At 36.8% G+C, this 26,756-nt stretch overlaps 1 protein-coding gene across 5 annotated transcripts in view; it reads right to left on the bottom strand.

Moving 5' to 3' along the window:
- Positions 1–26,756, bottom strand: part of XRRA1 (X-ray radiation resistance associated 1) — a 94,290-nt gene that overhangs the window by 21,466 nt on the left and 46,068 nt on the right. For 4 of the 5 annotated variants that reach the window (XM_075847236.1, XM_075847237.1, XM_075847238.1 and 1 more), the window contains exons 2-6: positions 14,638–14,724; positions 7,348–7,532; positions 6,561–6,632; positions 4,470–4,545; positions 2,926–3,023 (exon numbers count right to left, since the gene is read on the bottom strand). In XM_075847236.1, coding sequence (XP_075703351.1) covers positions 2,926–3,023; positions 4,470–4,545; positions 6,561–6,632; positions 7,348–7,532; positions 14,638–14,710 — 504 coding nt within the window. In that variant the 5' untranslated portion in view covers positions 14,711–14,724. The remainder of the gene's footprint in view (positions 1–2,925; positions 3,024–4,469; positions 4,546–6,560; positions 6,633–7,347; positions 7,533–14,637; positions 14,725–26,756) is intronic. The other variant, XM_075847239.1, reaches the window with a different exon arrangement.

Here is a 26,756-nt window from a genome sequence, read left to right as displayed (position 1 = left end):
GCACTATCTCTCTGGCACTATTATTTTGGGGGCACTATCTCTCTAGCACTATTATTTTGGGGGCACTATCTCTCTAGCACTATTATTTTGGGGGCACTATCTTCTGGCACTATTATTTTGGGGGCACTATATTCTGGCACTATTATTTTGGGGGCACTATCTCTGGCACTATTATTTTGGGGGCACTATCTCTCTGGCACTATTATTTTGGGGGCACTATCTCTCTGGCACTATTATTTTGGGGGCACTATTATTTTGGGGGCACTATCTCTCTGGCACTATTATTTTGGGGGCACTATTATTTTGGGGGCACTATCTCTCTGGCACGATTATTTTGGGGGCACTATCTCTCTGGCACTATTATTTTGGGGGCACTATCTCTCTGGCACTATTATTTTGGGGGCACTATCTTCTGGCACTATTATTTTGGGGGCACTATCTTCTGGCACTATTATTTTGGGGCACTATCACTCTGGCACTATTATTTTGGGGGCACTATCTTCTGGCACTATTATTTTGGGGGCACTATCTTCTGGCACTATTATTTGGGGGCACTATCTCCCTGGCACTATTATTTTGGGGGCACTATCACTCTGGCACTATTATTTTGGGGGCACTATCTTCTGGCACTATTATTTTGGGGGCACTATCTCTCTGGTACTATTATTTCGGGGGTATTATCTGTCTGGCACGATTACTTTGGGGGCACTATCTCACTGGCACTGTTATTTTGGAGGGCACTATTATTTTGGAGGGCACTATCTCTCTGTCACTTATTTTGGGGGCACTATCTCTCTGGCACTATTATTTTGGGAGCACTATCTCACTGGCACTATTATTTGGGGGCACTATCTCCCTGGCACTATTATTTGGGGGCACTATCTCTCTGGCACTATTATTTTGGGGGCATTATCTTCCGGCACTATTATTTTGGGGGCACTATCTCCCTGGCACTATTATTTGGGGGCACTATCTATCTGGCACTATTATTTTGGGGCACTATCTTCTGGCACTATTATTTTGGGGGCACTATCTGTCTGGCACTATTATTTTGGGGGCACTATTATTTTGGGGGCACTATTATTTATGGGGCACTATCCCTTTGGCACTATTATTTTCGGGGCACTATCTCTCTGGCACTATTATTTTTGGGGCACTATCTTCTGGCACTATCTTCTGGCACTATTATTTTGGGGGCACTATTATTTTGGGGGCACTATCTCTCTGGCACTATTATTTTGGGGGCACTATCTTCTGGCACTATTATTTTGGGGGCACTATCTGTCTGGCACTATTATTTTGGGGGCACTATCTTCTGGCACTATTATTTTGGGGGCACTATCTCTCTGGCACTATTATTTTGGGGGTATTATCTCTCTGGCACGATTATTTTGGGGGCACTATCTCACTGGCACTGTTATTTTGGAGGGCACTATTATTTTGGAGGGCACTGTCTCTCTGGCACTATTATTTTGGGGGCACTATCTCTCTGGCACTATTATTTTGGGGGCACTATCTCACTGGCACTATTATTTGGGGGCACTATCTCTCTAGCACTATTATTTTGGGGGCACTATCTTCTGGCACTATTATTTTGGGGGCACTATCTTCTGGCACTATTATTTTGGGGCCACTATCTCCCTGCCACTATTATTTGGGGGCACTATCTCCCTGGCACTATTATTTGGGGGCACTATCTCTCTGGCACTATTATTTTGGGGGCACTATCTCTCTGGCACTGTTATTTTGGGGGCAATATCTCTCTGGCACTATTATTTTGGGGGCACTATCTCTCTGCCACTATTATTTTGGGGGCACTATCTTCTGGCACTATTAATTTGGGGGCACTATCTTCTGGCACTATTATTTTGGGGGCACTATCATTTTGGGGGCACTATCTCCCTAGCACTATTATTTTGGGGGCACTATCTTCTGGCACTATTATTTTTGGGGCACTATCTTCTGGCACTATCATTTTGGGGGCACTATCTCCCTAGCACTATTATTTTGGGGGCACTATCTTCTGGCACTATTATTTGGGGGCACTATCTTCTGGCACTATCATTTTGGGGGCACTATCTCCCTAGCACTATTATTTTGGGGACACTATCTTCTGGCACTATTATTTTGGGAGCACTATCCCTCTGGCACTATTATTTTGGGGGCACTATCTCTCTGGCACTATTATTTTGGGGGCACTATCTTCTGGCACTATTATTTTGGGGGCACTATCTCTCTGGCACTATTATTTTGGGGGCACTATCTTCTGGCACTATTATTTGGGGGCACTATCTCTCTGGCACTATTATTTGGGGGGCACTATCTTCTGGCACTATTATTTGGGGGGCACTATCTTCTGGCACTATTATTTTGGGGGCACTATCTTCTGGCACTATTATTTTGGGGGCACTATCTCTGGCACTATTATTTTGGGGGCACTATCTCCCTGGCACTATTATTTGGGGGCACTATCTCTCTGGCACTATTATTTTGGGGGCACTATCTCTCTGGCACTGTTATTTTGGGGGCACTATCTTCTGGCACTATTATTTGGGGGCACTATCTCTCTGGCACTATTATTTGGGGGGAACTATCTTCTGGCACTATTATTTTGGGGGCACTATCTTCTGGCACTATTATTTTGGGGGCACTATCTCTCTGCCACTATTATTTTGGGGGCACTATATTCTGGCACTATTATTTTGGGGGCACTATCTTCTGGCACTATTATTTTGGGGGCACTATCTCTCTGGCACTATTATAAATAGATAGAATTGTTCTTCTGATGTTTATGTGACTGCGGAGACATCTGGGGGGTCACTCCTCTGCACTGGGCCTGGCTGGAGCCTCTGATAAGGTGGGGGGAGGTTTACACCCCCTCACACTTGTGACCATTTCGCCGGCAGGTACAGCACTGTGACTCACCTCAAGCCGCGGGAACTCCCCGGGGATTATGGTGATTCTGCGGATTCCGTTCATGGAGAGATCCAGTTCTCTGAGAGCAGGAAATGTCCGAAACGCCTCTGAAAGGAAAAAAAAGAAATACAAGTAACACAAGGATCCGAAATCCTGACAATTATCTCCAAATCAGTAAACACGTGATCACAGCAGTCATCAGCTCCTCACCGGTAATATGGGGGTGGGGGGCTACAGGGGCACGTGCCAGGAGGGAGGGGACACCAACAAGCCACTCTGCCCTGGCCAGGACATTACGGGTGAAGGAAAGCTACAACTCCGCCTTCACCATCCACTGCTGTGTGCAGGAGGGAAAGTGACAACCACTAAGGCAGCCACAAGATGGCGCCACTACAGGTTGTCACCAGCTTGAAGCTCCGTCTCTCATAAACTTTTACTCAGCAGCCGACAAATGATAAATCCAACATCATGGTAATAATATCACCATCACTATTTTTACCATTTTACATGGAAACAATCAGTAAGTAGGTTCGATGCTACTGACAGATCTTTTTTTTTTTTTTTTTATTCTACTTATGCCTTGTGTTCATACTCATGAATATCAAAGGGGGCACAAAAGGGGTCATTAACTGTGTGGGAGCTCAAATAGGAGTACCAAGAAGACCACTATTACAGTGGGAGGCATAAAGGGGGCACTATCACTGTGTGAAGCACAAAAGGGGGCACCAGTACTGTGTTAGACATCAAAGAGCGTCCTATTATTGTGTGGGGCAACAAGGGAACACTACTACTGTGTAGGGCACTATGTGTCTGGTACTATTATTTGGGGTCACGATCTGGCAGTATTATTTTGGGGTCACTAGCTGGCACTATTGTTTTCAGGGGCACTATCGGTGAGGCAGTTTAATTTATTTCTGCAGGACGGTGGGCACTAGGTGTCGGGCACTATTATTCTGGGGCCACTATCTGTGTGGCAGTATTGTTTATTTCTGAAGTACAGCATTTGTGGGCACTATGTGTCGGGCACTATTATTTTAGTGGCAATATCTGCAAAGGTACAGTATTTAAGGGGAATTGTACAACACAGCAGGTAATGGGGGAAATGAGGCAGTAAAAACACAGCATTGTGGGTAGCAGCTGGATGGGGGGCAGGAAATTGTTGGGGCAGAAAACTCTACTCGTTCATGGATAAAAACATAAATCTGGTGAGAATAATGCTGCAGGGCCCGGCGTGATTCAGTGTGAATGACCTCAACAAATACCTGAAAAAACTGCAGGACCGACTGTGACTGAAGACAAGAACATCGGGGCAGATTTATCAGAACTAGAGCAAAGGGAAAGTGAAGCAGTTGCCCAAAGCAACCAATCAGATTCCACCTTTCATTTTGAAGAGGTCCTTTGGAAATAAAAACAGAAACCTGATTGGTTGCTATGGGGACACCTCCACTTCTCCTTTGCACCAGTTTTGATACATCTCCCCCTGCAGTAAAGCGCAGCCACGTCGGCAGCCATCTTGGCGTCACGGTTATTGTGTGCAGAGATATAAGTCTTACCTAGATGCAGCATATTCTCCGATGAATTCATGTAAGCGAGGCAAGTAAACTGCGCAAACTCCTCCCACTGCGCCTGCTCGGGGAACAATAATAAAGAAATGAAGACTCTGTACAGCTGAGAACACGTAACTTTGCGCTAAATTATAACAACGCCGCAACAGACCTTATTGTAAACCCTGGGAAAAGAAATACACTGAAAACATGGACCGCAGCCCCATAGCGACCAATCAGATTCCAGCTATCCTGCACTGATCCGGAGTTATATCCTGTATTATACTCCAGAGCTGCACTCACTATTCTGCTGGTGGAGTCACTGTGTACATACATTACATTACTTATCCTGTACTGATCCTGAGTTACATCCTGTATTATACTCCAGAGCTGCACTCACTATTCTGCTGGTGGAGTCACTGTGTACATACATTACATTACTTATCCTGTACTGATCCTGAGTTATATCCTGTATTATACTCCAGAGCTGCACTCACTATTCTGCTGGTGGAATCACTGTGTACATACATTACATTACTTATCCTGTACTGATCCTGAGTTACATCTTGTATTATACTCTAGAGCTGTACTCACTATTCTGCTGGTGGAGTCACTGTGTACATACATTACATTACTTATCCTGTACTGATCCTGAGTTATATCCTGTATTATACTCCAGAGCTGCACTCACTATTCTGCTGGTGGAGTCACTGTGTACATACATTACATTACTTATCCTGTACTGATCCAGAGTTACATCCTGTATTATACTCCAGAGCTGCACTCACTATTCTGCTGGTGGAGTCACTGTGTACATACATTACATTACTTATCCTGTACTGATCCTGAGTTACATCCTGTATTATACTCCAGAGCTGCACTCACTATTCTGCTGGTGGAGTCACTGTGTACATACATTACTTATCCTGTACTGATCCTGAGTTATATCCTGTATTATACTCCAGAGCTGCACTCACTATTCTGCTGGTGGAATCACTGTGTACATACATTACATTACTGATCCTGTACTGGTCCTGAGTTACATCCTGTATTATACTCCAGAGCTGCACTCACTATTCTGCTGGTGGAGTCACTGTGTACATACATTATATTACTTATCCTGTACTGATCCTTGGTTACATCCTGTATTATACTCCAGAGCTGCACTCACTATTCTGCTGGTGGAGTCACTGTGTACATACATTACATTACTGATCCTGTACTGATCCTGGGTTACATCCTGTATTATACTCCAGAGCTGCACTCACTATTCTGCTGGTGGAGTCACTGTATACATATATTACATTACTTATCCTGTACTGATCCTGAGTTACATCCTGTATTATACTCCAGAGCTGCACTCACTATTCTGCTGGTGGAGTCACTATGTACATATATTACATTACTTATCCTGTACTGATCCTGAGTTATATCCTGTATTATACTCCAGAGCTGCACTCACTATTCTGCTGCTGGAGTCACTGTGTACATACATTACATTACTTATCCTGTACTGATCCTGAGTTACATCCTGTATTATACTCCAGAGCTGCACTCACTATTCTGCTGGTGGAGTCACTGTGTACATACATTACATTACTTATCCTGTACTGATCCTGAGTTACATCCTGTATTATACTCCAGAGGTGTACTCACTATTCTGCTGGTGGAGTCACTGTGTACATACATTACATTACTTATCCTGTACTGATCCTGAGTTATATCCTGTATTATACTCCAGAGCTGCACTCACTATTCTGCTGGTGGAGTCACTGTGTACATACATTACATTACTTATCCTGTACTGATCCTGAGTTACATCCTGTATTATACTCCAGAGCTGCACTCACTATTCTGCTGGTGGAGTCACTGTGTACATACATTACATTACTTATCCTGTACTGATCCTGAGTTACATCCTGTATTATACTCCAGAGCTGCCCTCACTATTCTGCTGGTGGAGTCACTGTGTACATATGATCTGTACAGGATGTTGTCGGATAATGCTGTTTACGTTGATTATTCTGTATGTCCTCTGTATAATAGAGATGATGGTGGTGATAGTGCTTAGACAGACAGGTGATGACCTTTCTTACTTACTGTAGACAGGCTCTGGTCATTCACATCGGCAGCGCACAGATCAGACGGTTTCTTCACGTGATGCGTCCTCATCTGCAGGCAGCACATTACAAGCAACGGGTGTCAGGGTTATACACAATCATGTGACTTTCAATGTCTGTAAAATGCTACATGAACCGTGGGGGGCACAGGTGCAGAAGTATCACGGAACAAAACAGTTCACTGACAGCAAACATAGATCTTGAAAATGGTGAGCAATTGAAACACAAAGTATACTAAAAAGTCATAGCCCGACCGCCAATGCTTTACACTGAAGCTTTACTCCTTTACAGCGCACCAATAATTAATGACTTCAGCTTAGTTGCATTGTCTAATACAGTCTGAGGTAGGCTGAAATCCACCGCTTGAATTATAGGAGGCTCAGGCTGCTCTGTCCATCCCCAATGCTTTACACTGCAACTCCACTCTATTACAGCACACCTATGATTAGTGACTCTAGCTTAGCTGCACTGTCTATTGCAGTCTACGGTAGTCTGTAATCTACCTCTTGAATGATAATATGCTCAGGCTGCTGCTCTGTACTTCCTCCATGCTTTACACTGCAGTTCTGCTTTCTCAGGAAGTCAGTATAGGGAGATCTGATTTGCGATACAGTAATGACAGAATAATTATAAACTGAAGAAACAAAACCACCAGTGAGAAGATTAACAGAAAAACAGCCCCACAGGAGAGGACCCTCAATATGGGGGAGGAGCCTCAATAAGGGGGAGGAGACTGGAGAGCAGATTTAGTCAGCGTTACCCCCTACCAGGAATGATGTGTCCAGCACGCATTCCGCTCTGGTTTCCATCTTGCTGGATCGGCAGCTCCTGGTTCGTTGCGTCACTTCTCTGATTTCAGGCGTCACCTTCTGCCCTGAGGACGCTGAGCAAACCACTGTCCTAAACCGCTGGTCCTGGACGCCCGTCCGAGCCACCCGCCAGTGACCGGCACCTGTGAGGACAAGGACGGAATAAAACAACACAATAAATGAGAGAAAAACCGCCCAGTAAATAGAAGTCGGCGCCTTTCTATTTGTAAATAACGGAGCGCCCTCCATAATTCCCTATGACACTTCTCACGGACATGTATGTGATAATGCCTCAAGGGGTTAAGGCCCTGTCCACACTGAATTTTGAGGCAGATTTTGCCGTGGTTTTTCCGCCGTCAGTCATTGAGGACTGTGGGTAAGAACCGCCCGATCTCCGCCTTCCATTGAAGTCAATTGGAGGTCAGAGACGGAAACGTCCGAACAAAGGACAAGTTACTTATTTTTTTCGAAGGAAAAAACTGCCTCTGCCAACAATGGGAGGCGATTTCGGGGGAGGCAATATATAATGTGTAATGTATGATGTATAATGTATGATGTGTGATGTATAATGTGTGATGTGTGATGTATAATGTGTGATGTATAATGTGTGATGTATGATGTGTGCTGTATAATGTGTGATGTGCAATGTGTGATGTATAATGTATAATGTATGATGTGTGATGTATGATGTATAATGTGTGATGTATAATGTGTGATGTATGATGTGTGATGTGTGATGTATAATGTGTGATGTATAATGTGATGTGTAATGTATAATGTATAATGTGTAATGTATGATGTGTGATGTATAATGTATGATGTATAATGTGTGATGTATAATGTGTGATGTGTAATGTGTGATGTATAATGTGTGATGTATAATGTGTGATGTGTGATGTATAATGTGTGATGTGTAATGTGTGATGTATAATGTGTGATGTATAATGCGTGATGTATAATGTGTGATGTATAATGTGTGATGTATAATGTTTGATGTGTGATGTGTTATGTATAATGTGTGATGTGTGATGTATGATGTGTGATGTGTAATGTGTGATGTTAAATGTGTGATGTATAATGTGTGATGTATAATGTGTGATGTGTAATGTGTGATGTGTAATGTGTGATGTGTAATGTGTGATGTATAATGTGTGATGTGTAATGTGTGATGTGTAATGTGTAATGTGTGATGTATAATGTTTGATGTGTGATGTGTTATGTATAATGTGTGATGTGTGATGTATGATGTGTGATGTGTAATGTGTGATGTAAAATGTGTGATGTATAATGTGTGATGTATAATGTGTGATGTGTAATGTGTGATGTGTAATGTATAATGTGTGATGTGTAATGTATAATGTGGGATGTGTAATGTGTGATGTATAATGTGTAATGTATAATGTGTGATGTATAATGTGTGATGTGATGTGTGATGTGTAATGTGGGATGTGTAATGTATAATGTGTGATGTGTGATGTATAATGTGTGATGTATGATGTGTGATGTATAATGTGTGATGTATAATGTGTGATGTATGATGTGTGATGTATGATGTGTGATGTTTAATGTGTGATGTATAATGTGTGATGTATAATGTGTGATGTATAATGTGTGATGTATAATGTGTGATGTATAATGTGTGATGTATGATGTGTAATGTATAATGTGTAATGTATAATGTGTAATGTATAATGTGTAATGTATAATGTATAATGTGTAATGTATAATGTGTAATGTATAATGTGTGATGTGTAATGTGTGATGTGTAATGTATAATGTGTGATGTATAATGTGTAATGTATAATGTGTAATGTATAATGTATAATGTGTAATGTATAATGTGTAATGTGTAATGTATAATGTGTAATGTATAATGTGTAATGTATAATGTATAATGTATAATGTGTGATGTATAATGTGTGATGTGTAATGTATAATGTATAATGTGTGATGTTTAATGTGTGATGTATAGTGTATGATGTATAGTGTATGATGTATAGTGTATGATGTATAGTGTATGATGTATAGTGTATGATGTATAGTGTATGATGTATAGTGTATAGTGTATGATGTATAGTGTATGATGTATAATGTGTAATGCATGATGTATAGTGTATGATGTATAGTGTATGATGTATAGTGTGTAATGCATGATGTATAGTGTATGATGCATAGTGTATGATGTATAGTGTATGATGCATAGTGTATAGTGTATGATGAATAGTGTATAGTGTATGATGTATAGTGTATGATGTATGTGTGATGTATGATGTATAGAGTATGATGCATAGTGTATAGTGTATGATGCATAGTGTATGATGTATAGTGTATGATGTGTAGTGTATAGTGTATGATGTATAGTGTATGATGTATAGTGTATATTGTATGATGTATAGTGTATGATGTATAGTGTATGATGTATGATGTATAGTGTATGATGTATAGTGTATGATGTATAATGTGTAATGCATGATGTATAGTGTATGATGTATAGTGTGTAATGCATGATGTATAGTGTATGATGCATAGTGTATAGTGTATGATGTATAGTGTATGATGCATAGTGTATAGTGTATGATGCATAGTGTATAGTGTATGATGTATAGTGTATGATGTATAATGTGTGATGTATGATGTATAGAGTATGATGCATAGTGTATAGTGTATGATGCATAGTGTATGATGTATAGGTTATGATGTATAGTGTATGATGTATAATGTGTAATGCATGATGTATAGTGTATGATGCATAGTGTATAGTGTATGATGCATAGTGTATAGTGTATGATGTATAGTGTATGATGTATAGTGTATGATGTATAGTGTATGATGTATAGTGTATGATGCATAGTGTAGTGTATGATGTATGATGTATAGTGTATAGTGTATGATGCATAGTGTATAGTGTATGATGCATAGTGTATAGTGTATGATGTATAGTGTATGATGTATAGTGTATGATGCATAGTGTATGGTGTATAGTGTATGATGTATAGTGTAGTGTATGATGTATAGTGTATGATGTGTGATGTATGATGTAGTGTATAGTGTATGATGTATAGTGTATAGTGTATGATGTATAGTGTATAGTGTATGATGTATAATGTGTGATGTATGATGTAGTGTATAGTGTATGATGTATAGTGTATGATGCATAGTGTATAGTGTATGATGTATAGTGTATGATGTATAGTGTATGATGTATAGTGTATAGTGTATGATGTATAGTGTATGATGTATAGTGTATGATGCATAGTGTATGATGTAGTGTATAGTGTATGATGTATAGTGTATAGTGTAGTGTATGATGTATAGTGTATGATGCATAGTGTATGATACATAGTGTATAGTGTATGATGTATAGTGTATGATGTATAGTGTATGATGCATAGTGTATGATGCATAGTGTATGATGTATAGTGTATGATGTATAGTGTATAGTGTATGATGCATAGTGTATAGTGTATGATGCATAGTGTATAGTGTATGATGTATAGTGTATGATGTATAGTGTATAGTGTATGATGTATAGTGTATGATGTATAGTGTATAGTGTATGATGCATAGTGTATGATGTAGTGTATAGTGTATGATGTATAGTGTATAGTGTAGTGTAGTGTATGATGTATAGTGTATGATGCATAGTGTATGATACATAGTGTATAGTGTATGATGTATAGTGTATGATGTATAGTGTATGATGCATAGTGTATGATGCATAGTGTATGATGTATAGTGTATGATGTATAGTGTATAGTGTATGATGCATAGTGTATAGTGTATGATGCATAGTGTATAGTGTATGATGTATAGTGTATGATGTATAGTGTATAGCGTATGATGTATAGTGTATGATGCATAGTGTTTAGTGTATGATGTATAGTGTATAGTGTATAGTGTATGATGTATAGTGTATAGTGTATGATGTATAGTGTATAGTGTATAGTGTATGATGTATAGTGTATGATGTATGATTTATGATGTATAGTGTATAGTGTATGATGCATAGTGTATAGTGTATGATGTATAGTGTATGATGTATAGTGTATAGTGTATGATGTATAGTGTATAGTGTATGATGTATAGTGTATAGTGTATGATGCATAGTGTATGATGTATAGTGTATGATGTATAGTGTATGATGTATAGTGTATAGTGTATGATGTATAGTGTATGATGTATAGTGTATGATGTATAGTGTATGATGTATAGTGTATGATGTATAGTGTATAGTGTATGATGTATAGTGTGTGATGTATGATGTATAGTGTATAGTGTATGATGTATAGTGTATAGTGTATGATGTATAGTGTATGATGTATAGTGTATAGTGTATGATGTATAGTGTATGATGTATAGTGTATATTGTATAGTGTATGATGTATAGTGTATAGTGTATAGTGTATGATGCATAGTGTATAGTGTATGATGCATAGTGTATAGTGTATGATGTATAGTGTATGATGTATGATGCATAGTGTATGATGCATAGTGTATGATGTATAGTGTATGGTGTATGGTGTATAGTGTATGGTGTATAGTGTATGATGTATAGTGTATAGTGTATGATGTATGATGTATAGTGTATAGTGTGTGATGTATGATGTATAGTGTATAGTGTATGATGTATAGTGTATGATGCATAGTGTATGATGTATAGTGTATGATGTATGATGTATAGTGTATAGTGTATGATGTATAGTGTATAATGTATAGTGTATAGTGTATGATGTATAGTGTTTAGTGTATGATGCATAGTGTATAGTGTATGATGTATAGTGTATAGTGTATGATGTATAGTGTATGATGCATAGTGTTTAGTGTATGATGCATAGTGTATAGTGTATGATGCATAGTGTATAGTGTATGATGCATAGTGTATAGTGTATGATGCATAGTGTATAGTGTATAGTGTATAGTGTATGATGTATAGTGTATGATGTATAGTGTATAGTGTATGATGTATAGTGTATGGTGTATGGTGTATAGTGTATGGTGTATAGTGTATGATGTATAGTGTATAGTGTATGATGTATAGTGTATGATGTATAGTGTATAGTGTGTGATGTATAGTGTATGATGTATAGTGTATGATGTATAGTGTATAGTGTATGATGCATAGTGTATAGTGTATGATGTATAGTGTATAGTGTATGATGTATAGTGTATGATGTATAGTGTATAGTGTATGATGTATAGTGTATAGTGTATAGTGTATATTGTATGATGTATAGTGTATAGTGTGTGATGTATGATGTATAGTGTATAGTGTATGATGTATAGTGTATAGTGTATGATGCATAGTGTATAGTGTATGATGTATAGTGTATAGTGTATGATGTATAGTGTATAGTGTATGATGTATAGTGTATAATGTATAGTGTATAGTGTATGATGTATAGTGTTTAGTGTATGATGCATAGTGTATAGTGTATGATGTATAGTGTATAGTGTATGATGTATAGTGTATGATGCATAGTGTTTAGTGTATGATGCATAGTGTATAGTGTATGATGCATAGTGTATAGTGTATGATGCATAGTGTATAGTGTATGATGCATAGTGTATAGTGTATAGTGTATAGTGTATGATGTATAGTGTATGATGTATAGTGTATAGTGTATGATGTATAGTGTATGGTGTATGGTGTATAGTGTATGGTGTATAGTGTATGATGTATAGTGTATAGTGTATGATGTATAGTGTATGATGTATAGTGTATAGTGTGTGATGTATAGTGTATGATGTATAGTGTATGATGTATAGTGTATAGTGTATGATGCATAGTGTATAGTGTATGATGTATAGTGTATAGTGTATGATGTATAGTGTATGATGTATAGTGTATAGTGTATGATGTATAGTGTATAGTGTATAGTGTATATTGTATGATGTATAGTGTATAGTGTGTGATGTATGATGTATAGTGTATAGTGTATGATGTATAGTGTATAGTGTATGATGCATAGTGTATAGTGTATGATGTATAGTGTATAGTGTATGATGTATAGTGTATAGTGTATGATGTATAGTGTATAGTGTATGATGTATAGTGTATAGTGTATGATGTATAGTGTATAGTGTATATTGTATAGTGTATGATGTATAGTGTATGATGTATAGTGTATATTGTATAGTGTATAGTGTATGATGTATAGTGTATGATGTATAGTGTATGATGTATAGTGTATGATGTATAGTGTATAGTGTATAGTGTATGATGTATAGTGTATAGTGTATGATGTATAGTGTATAGTGTATGATGTATAGTGTATGATGTATAGTGTATGATGTATAGTGTATAGTGTATGATGTATAGTGTATGATGTATAGTGTATGATGTATAGTGTATGATGTATAGTGTATAGTGTATAGTGTATAGTGTATGATGTATAGTGTATGATGTATAGTGTATGATGTATAGTGTATAGTGTATGATGTATAGTGTATGATGTATAGTGTATGATGTATAGTGTATGATGTATAGTGTATGATGTATAGTGTATAGTGTATAGTGTATAGTGTATGATGTATAGTGTATGGTGTATGGTGTATGATGTATAGTGTATGATGTATAGTGTATGATGTATAGTGTATGATGTATAGTGTATGATGTATGATGTATAGTGTATGATGTATAGTGTATGATGTATAGTGTATGATGTATAGTGTATGGTGTATAGTGTATAGTGTATGATGTATAGTGTATGATGTATAGTATATGATGTATAATGTATGATGTATAGTGTATAGTGTATAGTGTATAGTGTATGATGTATAGTGTATGATGTATAGTGTATGATGTATAGTGTATGATGTATAGTGTATGATGTATAGTGTATGATGTATAGTGTATGATGTATAGTGTATGATGTATAGTGTATAGTGTATGATGTATAGTGTATGATGTATAGTGTATGATGTATAGTGTATGATGTATAGTGTATAGTGTATAGTGTATGATGTATAGTGTATGGTGTATGGTGTATGATGTATAGTGTATGATGTATAGTGTATGATGTATAGTGTATGATGTATAGTGTATGATGTATAGTGTATGATGTATAGTGTATGATGTATGATGTATAGTGTATGATGTATAGTGTATGATGTATAGTGTATGATGTATAGTGTATAGTGTATGATGTATAGTGTATGATGTATAGTATATGATGTATAATGTATGATGTATAGTGTATAGTGTATAGTGTATAGTGTATGATGCATGTGTCAGCGCTGCTGCTTTACCTCCATTGGTCGAGCGGACAAGACTTCTTGCCGGGAAGGGATTGGTCAGGTAGGGACGTCCGGTGTCCATCATGTTCAGCTTCGTATCTGGAAAGACAGGAATCTACATTAACACCAGAAATCCAAACACAACGATGATGATGATGACGATGATGACAATGACGACGATGATGAGGATGATGATGATAATAATGACAATGATGACATTTTGTAGATACCGCGGTCCTAACAAAGTGTGCTGCGAGCAATTGTCCGTTATAGTCAATAATCTACAGATGAGGCGACTGCTGAACGCACGGAAATCTTGTCATGTGACCAGTCCCCCACATGAGCTTATTCGCAATGTCATCTCATGTGACTGGAATTCAAAAAAATATATAAGAGTTGTGTCATGTGACCAGAATTGCAGTAAAAGTTGAATCATGTGACTAAGACTGCAAACGTTTGCATTATGTGAATCAAATCGCAGGAAAGTTACAACAGGTGACCAGAATTATTGTAAAAATGTTATCATAAGACCAAGATCGCAGTCAATTTTGTATCATGTGACCGGGGTCGCAGTAAAAGTCGTATCATGTGACCAGAATTGCAATAAAATTTGTGTCATGTGACCAGAATCACAGTAAAAGTCGTATCATGTGACCAGAATTGCAATAAAATGTCATGTGATCAGAATTGCAGTAAAATTCGTATAATGTGACCAGAATTGCAGTAAAAGTCGTATCATGTGACCAGAATTGCAGTAAAATTTGTGTCATGTGACCAGAATCACAGTAAAAGTCGTATCATGTGACCAGAATTGCAATAAAATTTGTGTCGTGACCAGAATCGCAGTAAAAGTCGTATCATGTGACCAGAATTGCAATAAAATGTCATGTGAATAGAATTGCAGTAAAATTTGTGTCATGTGACCAGAATTGCAATAAAATTTGTGTCATGTGACCAGAATTGCAGTAAAATTCGTATCATGTGACCAGAATTGCAGTAAAATTTGTGTCATGTGACCAGAATTGCAATAAAATTTGTGTCGTGACCAGAATCGCAGTAAAAGTCGTATCATGTGAACAGAATCACAGTAAAAGTCGTATCATGTGACCAGAATTGCAGTAAAATTCGTATAATGTGACCAGAATTGCAATAAAATTTGTCATGTGACCAGAATTGCAATAAAATTTGTGTCATGTGACCAGAATCACAGTAAGTCGTATCATGTGACCAGAATTGCAGTAAAATTCGTATCATGTGACCAGAATTGCAATAAAATTTGTATCATGTGACCAGAATTGCAATAAAATTTGTGTCATATGACCAGAATTGCAATAACATTTGTGTCATGTGACCAGAATTGCAATAAAATTTGTGTCATGTGACCAGAATTGCAATAAAATTTGTGTCATGTGACCAGAATTGTCGTAAAATTTGCCATGTGACCAGAATTGCAATAAAAGTTGTGTCATGTGACCAGAATCACAGTAAAAGTCGTATCATGTGACCAGAATTGCAGTAAAATTTGTATCATGTGACCAGAATCACAGTAAAAGTCGTATCATGTGACCAGAATCGCAGTAAAATTTGTATCATGTGACCAGAATCACAGTAAAATTCGTATCATGTGACCAGAATTGCAATAAAATTTGTGTCATGTGACCAGAATTGCAATAAAATTTGTGTCATGTGACCAGAATTGCAATAAAATTTGTGTCATGTGACCAGAATCACAGTAAAAGTCGTATCATGTGACCAGAATTGCCATAAAATTTGTGTCATATGACCAGAATTGCAATAAAATTTGTGTCATGTGACCAGAATTGTCGTAAAATTTGTCATGTGACCAGAATTGCAATAAAAATTGTGTCATGTGACCAGAATCACAGTAAAAGTCGTATCATGTGACCAGAATTGCAGTAAAATTTGTATCGTGACCAGAATCACAGTAAAAGTCGTATCATGTGACCAGAATCACAGTAAAAGTCGTATCATGTGACCAGAATTGCAATAAAATTTGTGTCATGTGACCAGAATTGCAATAAAATTTGTGTCGTGACCAGAATTGCAGTAAAATTCGTATCATGTGACCAGAATTGCAGTAAAATTCGTATCATGTGACCCGAATTGCAATAAAATTTGTGTCATGTGACCAGAATCACAGTAAAAGTCGTATCATGTGACCAGAATCACAGTAAAAGTCATATCATGTGACCAGAATTGCAGTAAAATTCGTATCATGTGACCAGAATTGCAGTAAAATTTGTGTCATGTGACCAGAATTGCCGTAAAATTTGTCATGTGACCAGAATTGCAATAAAAATTGTGTCATGTGACCAGAATCACAGTAAAAGTCGTATCATGTGACCAGAATTGCCATAAAATTTGTCATGTGACCAGAATTGCAATAAAAATTGTGTCATGTGACCAGAATCACAGTAAAAGTCGTATCATGTGACCAGAATTGCAGTAAAATTTGTGTCATGTGACCAGAATTGCAATAAAATTTGTGTCATGTGACCAGAATTGCAATAAAATTTGTGTCATGTGACCAGAATTGCAATAAAATTTGTGTCATGTGACCAGAATTGTAGTAAAATTTGCCATGTGACCAGAATTGCAATAAAAGTTGCGTCATGTGACCAGAATCACAGTAAAAGTCGTATCATGTGACCAGAATCGCAGTAAAATTTGTATCATGTGACCAGAATCACAGTAAAATTCGTATCATGTGACCAGAATTGCAATAAAATTTGTGTCATGTGACCAGAATTGCCATAAAATTTGTGTCATGTGACCAGAATTGCAATAAAAATTGTGTCATGTGACCAGAATCACAGTAAAAGTCGTATCATGTGACCAGAATTGCAGTAAAATTTGTGTCATGTGACCAGAATTGCAATAAAATTTGTGTCATGTGACCAGAATTGCAATAAAATTTGTGTCATGTGACCAGAATTGCAATAAAATTTGTGTCATGTGACCAGAATTGTAGTAAAATTTGCCATGTGACCAGAATTGCAATAAAAGTTGCGTCATGTGACCAGAATCACAGTAAAAGTCGTATCATGTGACCAGAATCGCAGTAAAATTTGTATCATGTGACCAGAATCACAGTAAAATTCGTATCATGTGACCAGAATTGCAATAAAATTTGTGTCATGTGACCAGAATTGCCATAAAATTTGTGTCATGTGACCAGAAATCACAGTAAAAGTCGTATCATGTGACCAGAATTGAAGAAAAATTTGTGTCATGTAACCAGAATTGCAATAAAATTTGTGTCATGTGACCAGAATTGCAATAAAATTTGTGTCATGTGACCAGAATTGAAATAAAATTTGTAACGTGACCAGAATTGTCGTAAAATTTGTCATGTGACCAGAATTGCAATAAAATTTGTGTCATGTGACCAGAATCACAGTAAAAGTCGTATCATGTGACCAGAATCACAGTAAAAGTCATATCATGTGACCAGAATTGCAGTAAAATTCGTATCATGTGACCAGAATTGCAGCAAAATTTGTGTCATGTGACCAGAATTGCCGTAAAATTTGTCATGTGACCAGAATTGCAATAAAAATTGTGTCATGTGACCAGAATCACAGTAAAAGTCGTATCATGTGACCAGAATTGCCGTAAAATTTGTCATGTGACCAGAATTCCAATAAAATTTGTGTCATGTGACCAGAATTGCAGTAAAATTCGTATCATGTGACCAGAATTGCAGTAAAATTCGTATCATGTGACCAGAATTGCAGTAAAATTTGTGTCATGTGACCAGAATTGCAGTAAAATTTGTGTCATGTGACCAGAATTGCAATAAAAATTGTGTCGTGACCAGAATCACAGTAAAAGTCGTATCATGTGACCAGAATTGCCATAAAATTTGTCATGTGACCAGAATTGCAATAAAAATTGTGTCATGTGACCAGAATCACAGTAAAAGTCGTATCATGTGACCAGAATTGCAATAAAATGTCACCTGACAAGAATCGCAGTAAAAGTCGTATCATGCGACCAGAATTGCAGTAAAATTCGTATCATGTGACCAGAATTGCAATAAAATTCGTATCATGTGACCAGAATTGCAATAAAATTTGTGTTGTGACCAGAATTGCAATAAAATTTGTGTCATGTGACCAGAATCGCAGTAAAAGTCGTATCATGTGACCAGAATTGCAGTAAAAGTCGTATCATGTGTCCAGAATTGCAATAAAATTTGTGTCATGTGACCAGAATTGCAATAAAATTTGTGTCATGTGACGAGAATTGCAATAAAATTTGTCATGTGACCAGAATTGCAATAAAATGTGTGTCATGTGACCACAATCACAGTAAAAGTCGTATCATGTGACCAGAATTGCAGTAAAATTCGTATCATGTGACCAGAATCACAGTAAAAGTCGTATCATGTGACCAGAATTGCAATAAAATGTCATGTGATCAGAATTGCAGTAAAATTCGTATAATGTGACCAGAATTGCAATAAAATTTGTGTCATGTGACCAGAATTGCCATAAAATTTGTCATGTGACCAGAATCACAGTAAAAGTCGTATCATGTGACCAGAATTGCAGTAAAATTTGTGTCATGTGACCAGAATTGCAAGAAAATTTGTGTCGTGACCAGAATCGCAGTAAAAGTCGTATCATGTGACCAGAATTGCAATAAAATGTAATGTGATCAGAATTGCAGTAAAATTCGTATCATGTGACCAGAATTGCAATAAAATTTGTGTCATGTGACCAGAATCGCAGTAAAAGTCGTATCATGTGACCAGAATTGCAGTAAAATTCGTATCATGTGACCAGAATTGCAATAAAATTCGTATCATGTGACCAGAATTGCAATAAAATTTGTCATGTGACCAGAATCACAGTAAAAGTCGTATCATGTGACCAGAATCACAGTAAAATTCGTATCATGTGACCAGAATCACAGTAAAAGTCGTATCATGTGACCAGAATTGCAATAAAATGTCATGTGATCAGAATTGCAGTAAAATTCGTATCATGTGACCAGAATTGCAATAAAATTTGTGTCATGTGACCAGAATCGCAGTAAAAGTCGTATCATGTGACCAGAATTGCAGTAAAATTCGTATCATGTGACCAGAATTGCAATAAAATTCGTATCATGTGACCAGAATTGCAATAAAATTTGTCATGTGACCAGAATCACAGTAAAAGTCGTATCATGTGACCAGAATCACAGTAAAATTCGTATCATGTGACCAGAATCACAGTAAAAGTCGTATCATGTGACCAGAATTGCAATAAAATGTCATTTGATCAGAATTGCAGTAAAATTCGTATAATGTGACCAGAATTGCAGTAAAAGTCGTATCATGTGACCAGAATTGCAATAAAATGTCATGTGACCAGAATTGCAATAAAATTTGTGTCATGTGACCAGAATTGAAATAAAATTTGTAACATGTGACCAGAATTGTCGTAAAATTTGTCATGTGACCAGAATTGCAATAAAATTTGTGTCATGTGACCAGAATCACAGTAAAAGTCGTATCATGTGACCAGAATCACAGTAAAAGTCATATCATGTGACCAGAATTGCAGTAAAATTCGTATCATGTGACCAGAATTGCAGCAAAATTTGTGTCATGTGACCAGAATTGCCGTAAAATTTGTCATGTGACCAGAATTGCAATAAAAATTGTGTCATGTGACCAGAATCACAGTAAAAGTCGTATCATGTGACCAGAATTGCCATAAAATTTGTCATGTGACCAGAATTGCAATAAAATTTGTGTCATGTGACCAGAATTGCAGTAAAATTCGTATCATGTGACCAGAATTGCAGTAAAATTCGTATCATGTGACCAGAATTGCAGTAAAATTTGTGTCATGTGACCAGAATTGCAGTAAAATTTGTGTCATGTGACCAGAATTGCCGTAAAATTTGTCATGTGACCAGAATTGCAATAAAATGTGTGTCATGTGACCACAATCACAGTAAAAGTCGTATCATGTGACCAGAATTGCAGTAAAATTCGTATCATGTGACCAGAATCACAGTAAAAGTCGTATCATGTGACCAGAATTGCAATAAAATGTCATGTGATCAGAATTGCAGTAAAATTCGTATAATGTGACCAGAATTGCAATAAAATTTGTGTCATGTGACCAGAATTGCCGTAAAATTCGTATCATGTGATCAGAATTGCAATAAAATTTGTGTCATGTGACCAGAATTGCCATAAAATTTGTCATGTGACCAGAATTGCCGTAAAAGTCGTATCATGTGACCAGAATTGCAGTAAAATTTGTGTCATGTGACCAGAATTGCAGTAAAAGTCGTATCATGTGACCAGAATTGCAGTAAAATTCGTATCATGTGACCAGAATTGCAATAAAATTCGTATCATGTGACCAGAATTGCAATAAAATTTGTCATGTGACCAGAATCACAGTAAAAGTCGTATCATGTGACCAGAATCACAGTAAAATTCGTATCATGTGACCAGAATCACAGTAAAAGTCGTATCATGTGACCAGAATTGCAGTAAAATTCGTATAATGTGACCAGAATTGCAGTAAAATTTGTGTCATGTGACCAGAATCACAGTAAAAGTCGTATCATGTGACCCGAATTGCAGTAAAATTTGTGTCATGTGACCAGAATTGCAAGAAAATTTGTGTCGTGACCAGAATCGCAGTAAAAGTCGTATCATGTGACCAGAATTGCAATAAAATGTAATGTGATCAGAATTGCAGTAAAATTCGTATCATGTGACCAGAATTGCAATAAAATTTGTGTCATGTGACCAGAATCGCAGTAAAAGTCGTATCATGTGACCAGAATTGCAGTAAAATTCGTATCATGTGACCAGAATTGCAATAAAATTCGTATCATGTGACCAGAATTGCAATAAAATTTGTCATGTGACCAGAATCACAGTAAAAGTCGTATCATGTGACCAGAATCACAGTAAAATTCGTATCATGTGACCAGAATCACAGTAAAAGTCGTATCATGTGACCAGAATTGCAATAAAATGTCATGTGATCAGAATTGCAGTAAAATTCGTATAATGTGACCAGAATTGCAGTAAAAGTCGTATCATGTGACCAGAATTGCAGTAAAATTTGTGTCATGTGACCAGAATCACAGTAAAAGTCGTATCATGTGACCAGAATTGCAATAAAATGTGTCATGTGACCAGAATTGCAGTAAAATTTGTGTCATGTGACCAGAATTGCAATAAAATTTGTGTCATGTGACCAGAATTGAAATAAAATTTGTAACATGTGACCAGAATTGTCGTAAAATTTGTCATGTGACCAGAATTGCAATAAAATTTGTGTCATGTGACCAGAATCACAGTAAAAGTCGTATCATGTGACCAGAATCACAGTAAAAGTCGTATCATGTGACCAGAATTGCAGTAAAAGTCATATCATGTGACCAGAATTGCAGTAAAATTCGTATCATGTGACCAGAATTGCAGCAAAATTTGTGTCATGTGACCAGAATTGCCGTAAAATTTGTCATGTGACCAGAATTGCAATAAAAATTGTGTCATGTGACCAGAATCACAGTAAAAGTCGTATCATGTGACCAGAATTGCCATAAAATTTGTCATGTGACCAGAATTGCAATAAAATTTGTGTCATGTGACCAGAATTGCAGTAAAATTCGTATCATGTGACCAGAATTGCAGTAAAATTCGTATCATGTGACCAGAATTGCAGTAAAATTTGTGTCATGTGACCAGAATTGCAGTAAAATTTGTGTCATGTGACCAGAATTGCCGTAAAATTTGTCATGTGACCAGAATTGCAATAAAATGTGTGTCATGTGACCACAATCACAGTAAAAGTCGTATCATGTGACCAGAATTGCAGTAAAATTCGTATCATGTGACCAGAATCACAGTAAAAGTGGTATCATGTGACCAGAATTGCAATAAAATGTCATGTGATCAGAATTGCAGTAAAATTCGTATAATGTGACCAGAATTGCAATAAAATTTGTGTCATGTGACCAGAATTGCCATAAAATTTGTCATGTGACCAGAATCACAGTAAAAGTCGTATCATGTGACCAGAATTGCAGTAAAATTTGTATCATGTGACCAGAATTGCAATAAAATGTCACCTGACAAGAATCGCAGTAAAAGTCGTATCATGTGACCAGAATTGCAATAAAATTCGTATCATGTGACCAGAATTGCAATAAAATTTGTGTTGTGACCAGAATTGCAATAAAATTTGTGTCATGTGACCAGAATTGCAGTAAAAGTCGTATCATGTGTCCAGAATTGCAATAAAATTTGTGTCATGTGACCAGAATTGCAATAAAATTTGTGTCATGTGACGAGAATTGCAATAAAATTTGTCATGTGACCAGAATTGCAATAAAATGTGTGTCATGTGACCACAATCACAGTAAAAGTCGTATCATGTGACCAGAATTGCAGTAAAATTCGTATCATGTGACCAGAATCACAGTAAAAGTCGTATCATGTGACCAGAATTGCAATAAAATGTCATGTGATCAGAATTGCAGTAAAATTCGTATAATGTGACCAGAATTGCAATAAAATTTGTGTCATGTGACCAGAATTGCCGTAAAATTCGTATCATGTGATCAGAATTGCAATAAAATTTGTGTCATGTGACCAGAATTGCCATAAAATTTGTCATGTGACCAGAATTGCCGTAAAAGTCGTATCATGTGACCAGAATTGCAGTAAAATTTGTGTCATGTGACCAGAATTGCAGTAAAAGTCGTATCATGTGACCAGAATTGCAGTAAAATTCGTATCATGTGACCAGAATTGCAATAAAATTTGTCATGTGACCAGAATCACAGTAAAAGTCGTATCATGTGACCAGAATCACAGTAAAATTCGTATCATGTGACCAGAATTGCAGTAAAATTCGTATAATGTGACCAGAATTGCAGTAAAATTTGTGTCATGTGACCAGAATCACAGTAAGTCGTATCATGTGACCAGAATTGCAATAAAATGTGTCATGTGACCAGAATTGCAATAAAATTTGTGTCGTGACCAGAATCGCAGTAAAAGTCGTATCATGTGACCAGAATTGCAATAAAATGTCATGTGAATAGAATTGCAGTAAAATTTGTGTCATGTGACCAGAATTGCAATAAAATTTGTGTCATGTGACCAGAATTGCAGTAAAATTCGTATCATGTGACCAGAATTGCAGTAAAATTTGTGTCATGTGACCAGAATTGCAATAAAATTTGTGTCGTGACCAGAATCGCAGTAAAAGTCGTATCATGTGACCAGAATCACAGTAAAAGTCGTATCATGTGACCAGAATTGCAGTAAAATTCGTATAATGTGACCAGAATTGCAATAAAATTTGTCATGTGACCAGAATTGCAATAAAATTTATGTCATGTGACCAGAATCACAGTAAGTCGTATCATGTGACCAGAATTGCAATAAAATTTGTATCATGTGACCAGAATTGCAATAACATTTGTGTCATGTGACCAGAATTGCAATAACATTTGTGTCATGTGACCAGAATTGCAATAAAATTTGTGTCATGTGACCAGAATTGTCGTAAAATTTGCCATGTGACCAGAATTGCAATAAAAGTTGTGTCATGTGACCAGAATCACAGTAAAAGTCGTATCATGTGACCAGAATTGCAGTAAAATTTGTATCATGTGACCAGAATCACAGTAAAAGTCGTATCATGTGACCAGAATCGCAGTAAAATTTGTATCATGTGACCAGAATCACAGTAAAATTCGTATTATGTGACCAGAATTGCAATAAAATTTGTGTCATGTGACCAGAATTGCAATAAAATTTGTGTCATGTGACCAGAATTGCAATAAAATTTGTGTCATGTGACCAGAATCACAGTAAAAGTCGTATCATGTGACCAGAATTGCCATAAAATTTGTGTCATATGACCAGAATTGCAATAAAATTTGTGTCATGTGACCAGAATTGTCGTAAAATTTGTCATGTGACCAGAATTGCAATAAAAATTGTGTCATGTGACCAGAATCACAGTAAAAGTCGTATCATGTGACCAGAATTGCAGTAAAATTTGTATCATGTGACCAGAATCACAGTAAAAGTCGTATCATGTGACCAGAATCACAGTAAAAGTCGTATCATGTGACCAGAATTGCAGTAAAATTTGTATCATGTGACCAGAATTGCAATAAAATTTGTGTCATGTGACCAGAATTGCAATAAAATTTGTGTCGTGACCAGAATTGCAGTAAAATTCGTATCATGTGACCAGAATTGCAGTAAAATTCGTATCATGTGACCCGAATTGCAATAAAATTTGTGTCATGTGACCAGAATCACAGTAAAAGTCGTATCATGTGACCAGAATCACAGTAAAAGTCATATCATGTGACCAGAATTGCCGTAAAATTCGTATCATGTGACCAGAATTGCAGTAAAATTTGTGTCATGTGACCAGAATTGCCGTAAAATTTGTCATGTGACCAGAATTGCAATAAAAATTGTGTCATGTGACCAGAATCACAGTAAAAGTCGTATCATGTGACCAGAATTGCCATAAAATTTGTCATGTGACCAGAATTGCAATAAAAATTGTGTCATGTGACCAGAATCACAGTAAAAGTCGTATCATGTGACCAGAATTGCCGTAAAATTTGTCATGTGACCAGAATTCCAATAAAATTTGTGTCATGTGACCAGAATTGCAGTAAAATTCGTATCATGTGACCAGAATTGCAGTAAAATTCGTATCATGTGACCAGAATTGTAGTAAAATTTGTGTCATGTGACCAGAATTGCCGTAAAATTTGTCATGTGACCAGAATTGCAATAAAAATTGTGTCATGTGACCAGAATCACAGTAAAAGTCGTATCATGTGACCAGAATTGCAATAAAATTTGTGTCATGTGACCAGAATTGCAATAAAATTTGTGTCATGTGACCAGAATTGCAGTAAAATTCGTATCATGTGACCAGAATTGCAGTAAAATTCGTATCATGTGACCAGAATAGCACTAAAATTTGTGTCATGTGACCAGAATTGCCGTAAAATTTGTCATGTGTCCAGAATCGCAATAAAAATTGTATCATGTGACCAGAATCACAGTAAAAGTCGTATCATGTGACCAGAATCGCAGTAAAATTTGTATCATGTGACCAGAATCACAGTAAAATTCGTATCATGTGACCAGAATTGCAATAAAATTTGTGTCATGTGACCAGAATTGCCATAAAATTTGTCATGTGACCAGAATTGCAATAAAATTTGTGTCATGTGACCAGAATTGCCATAAAATTTGTCATGTGACCAGAATTGCAATAAAATTTGTGTCATGTGACCAGAATTGCAATAAAATTTGTGTCATGTGACCAGAATTGCCATAAAATTTGTGTCATGTGACCAGAAATCACAGTAAAAGTCGTATCATGTGACCAGAATTGAAGAAAAATTTGTGTCATGTGACCAGAATTGCAATAAAATTTGTGTCATGTGACCAGAATTGAAATAAAATTTGTAACATGTGACCAGAATTGTCGTAAAATTTGTCATGTGACCAGAATTGCAATAAAATTTGTGTCATGTGACCAGAATCACAGTAAAAGTCGTATCATGTGACCAGAATCACAGTAAAAGTCATATCATGTGACCAGAATTGCAGTAAAATTCGTATCATGTGACCAGAATTGCAGCAAAATTTGTGTCATGTGACCAGAATTGCCGTAAAATTTGTCATGTGACCAGAATTGCAATAAAAATTGTGTCATGTGACCAGAATCACAGTAAAAGTCGTATCATGTGACCAGAATTGCCATAAAATTTGTCATGTGACCAGAATTGCAATAAAAATTGTGTCATGTGACCAGAATTGCAGTAAAATTCGTATCATGTGACCAGAATTGCAGTAAAATTCGTATCATGTGACCAGAATTGCAGTAAAATTTGTGTCATGTGACCAGAATTGCCGTAAAATTTGTCATGTGACCAGAATTGCAATAAAAATTGTGTCATGTGACCAGAATCACAGTAAAAGTCGTATCATGTGACCAGAATTGCAATAAAATGTCACCTGACAAGAATCGCAGTAAAAGTCGTATCATGCGACCAGAATTGCAGTAAAATTCGTATCATGCGACCAGAAT

This window comes from Rhinoderma darwinii (genome assembly GCF_050947455.1).
Source record: "Rhinoderma darwinii isolate aRhiDar2 chromosome 2 unlocalized genomic scaffold, aRhiDar2.hap1 SUPER_2_unloc_3, whole genome shotgun sequence".
Taxonomy (NCBI): domain Eukaryota; kingdom Metazoa; phylum Chordata; class Amphibia; order Anura; family Rhinodermatidae; genus Rhinoderma; species Rhinoderma darwinii.
The sequence above is the reverse complement of the archived record's forward strand: the minus strand, read 5'-3'. Positions and strand labels throughout refer to the sequence as shown.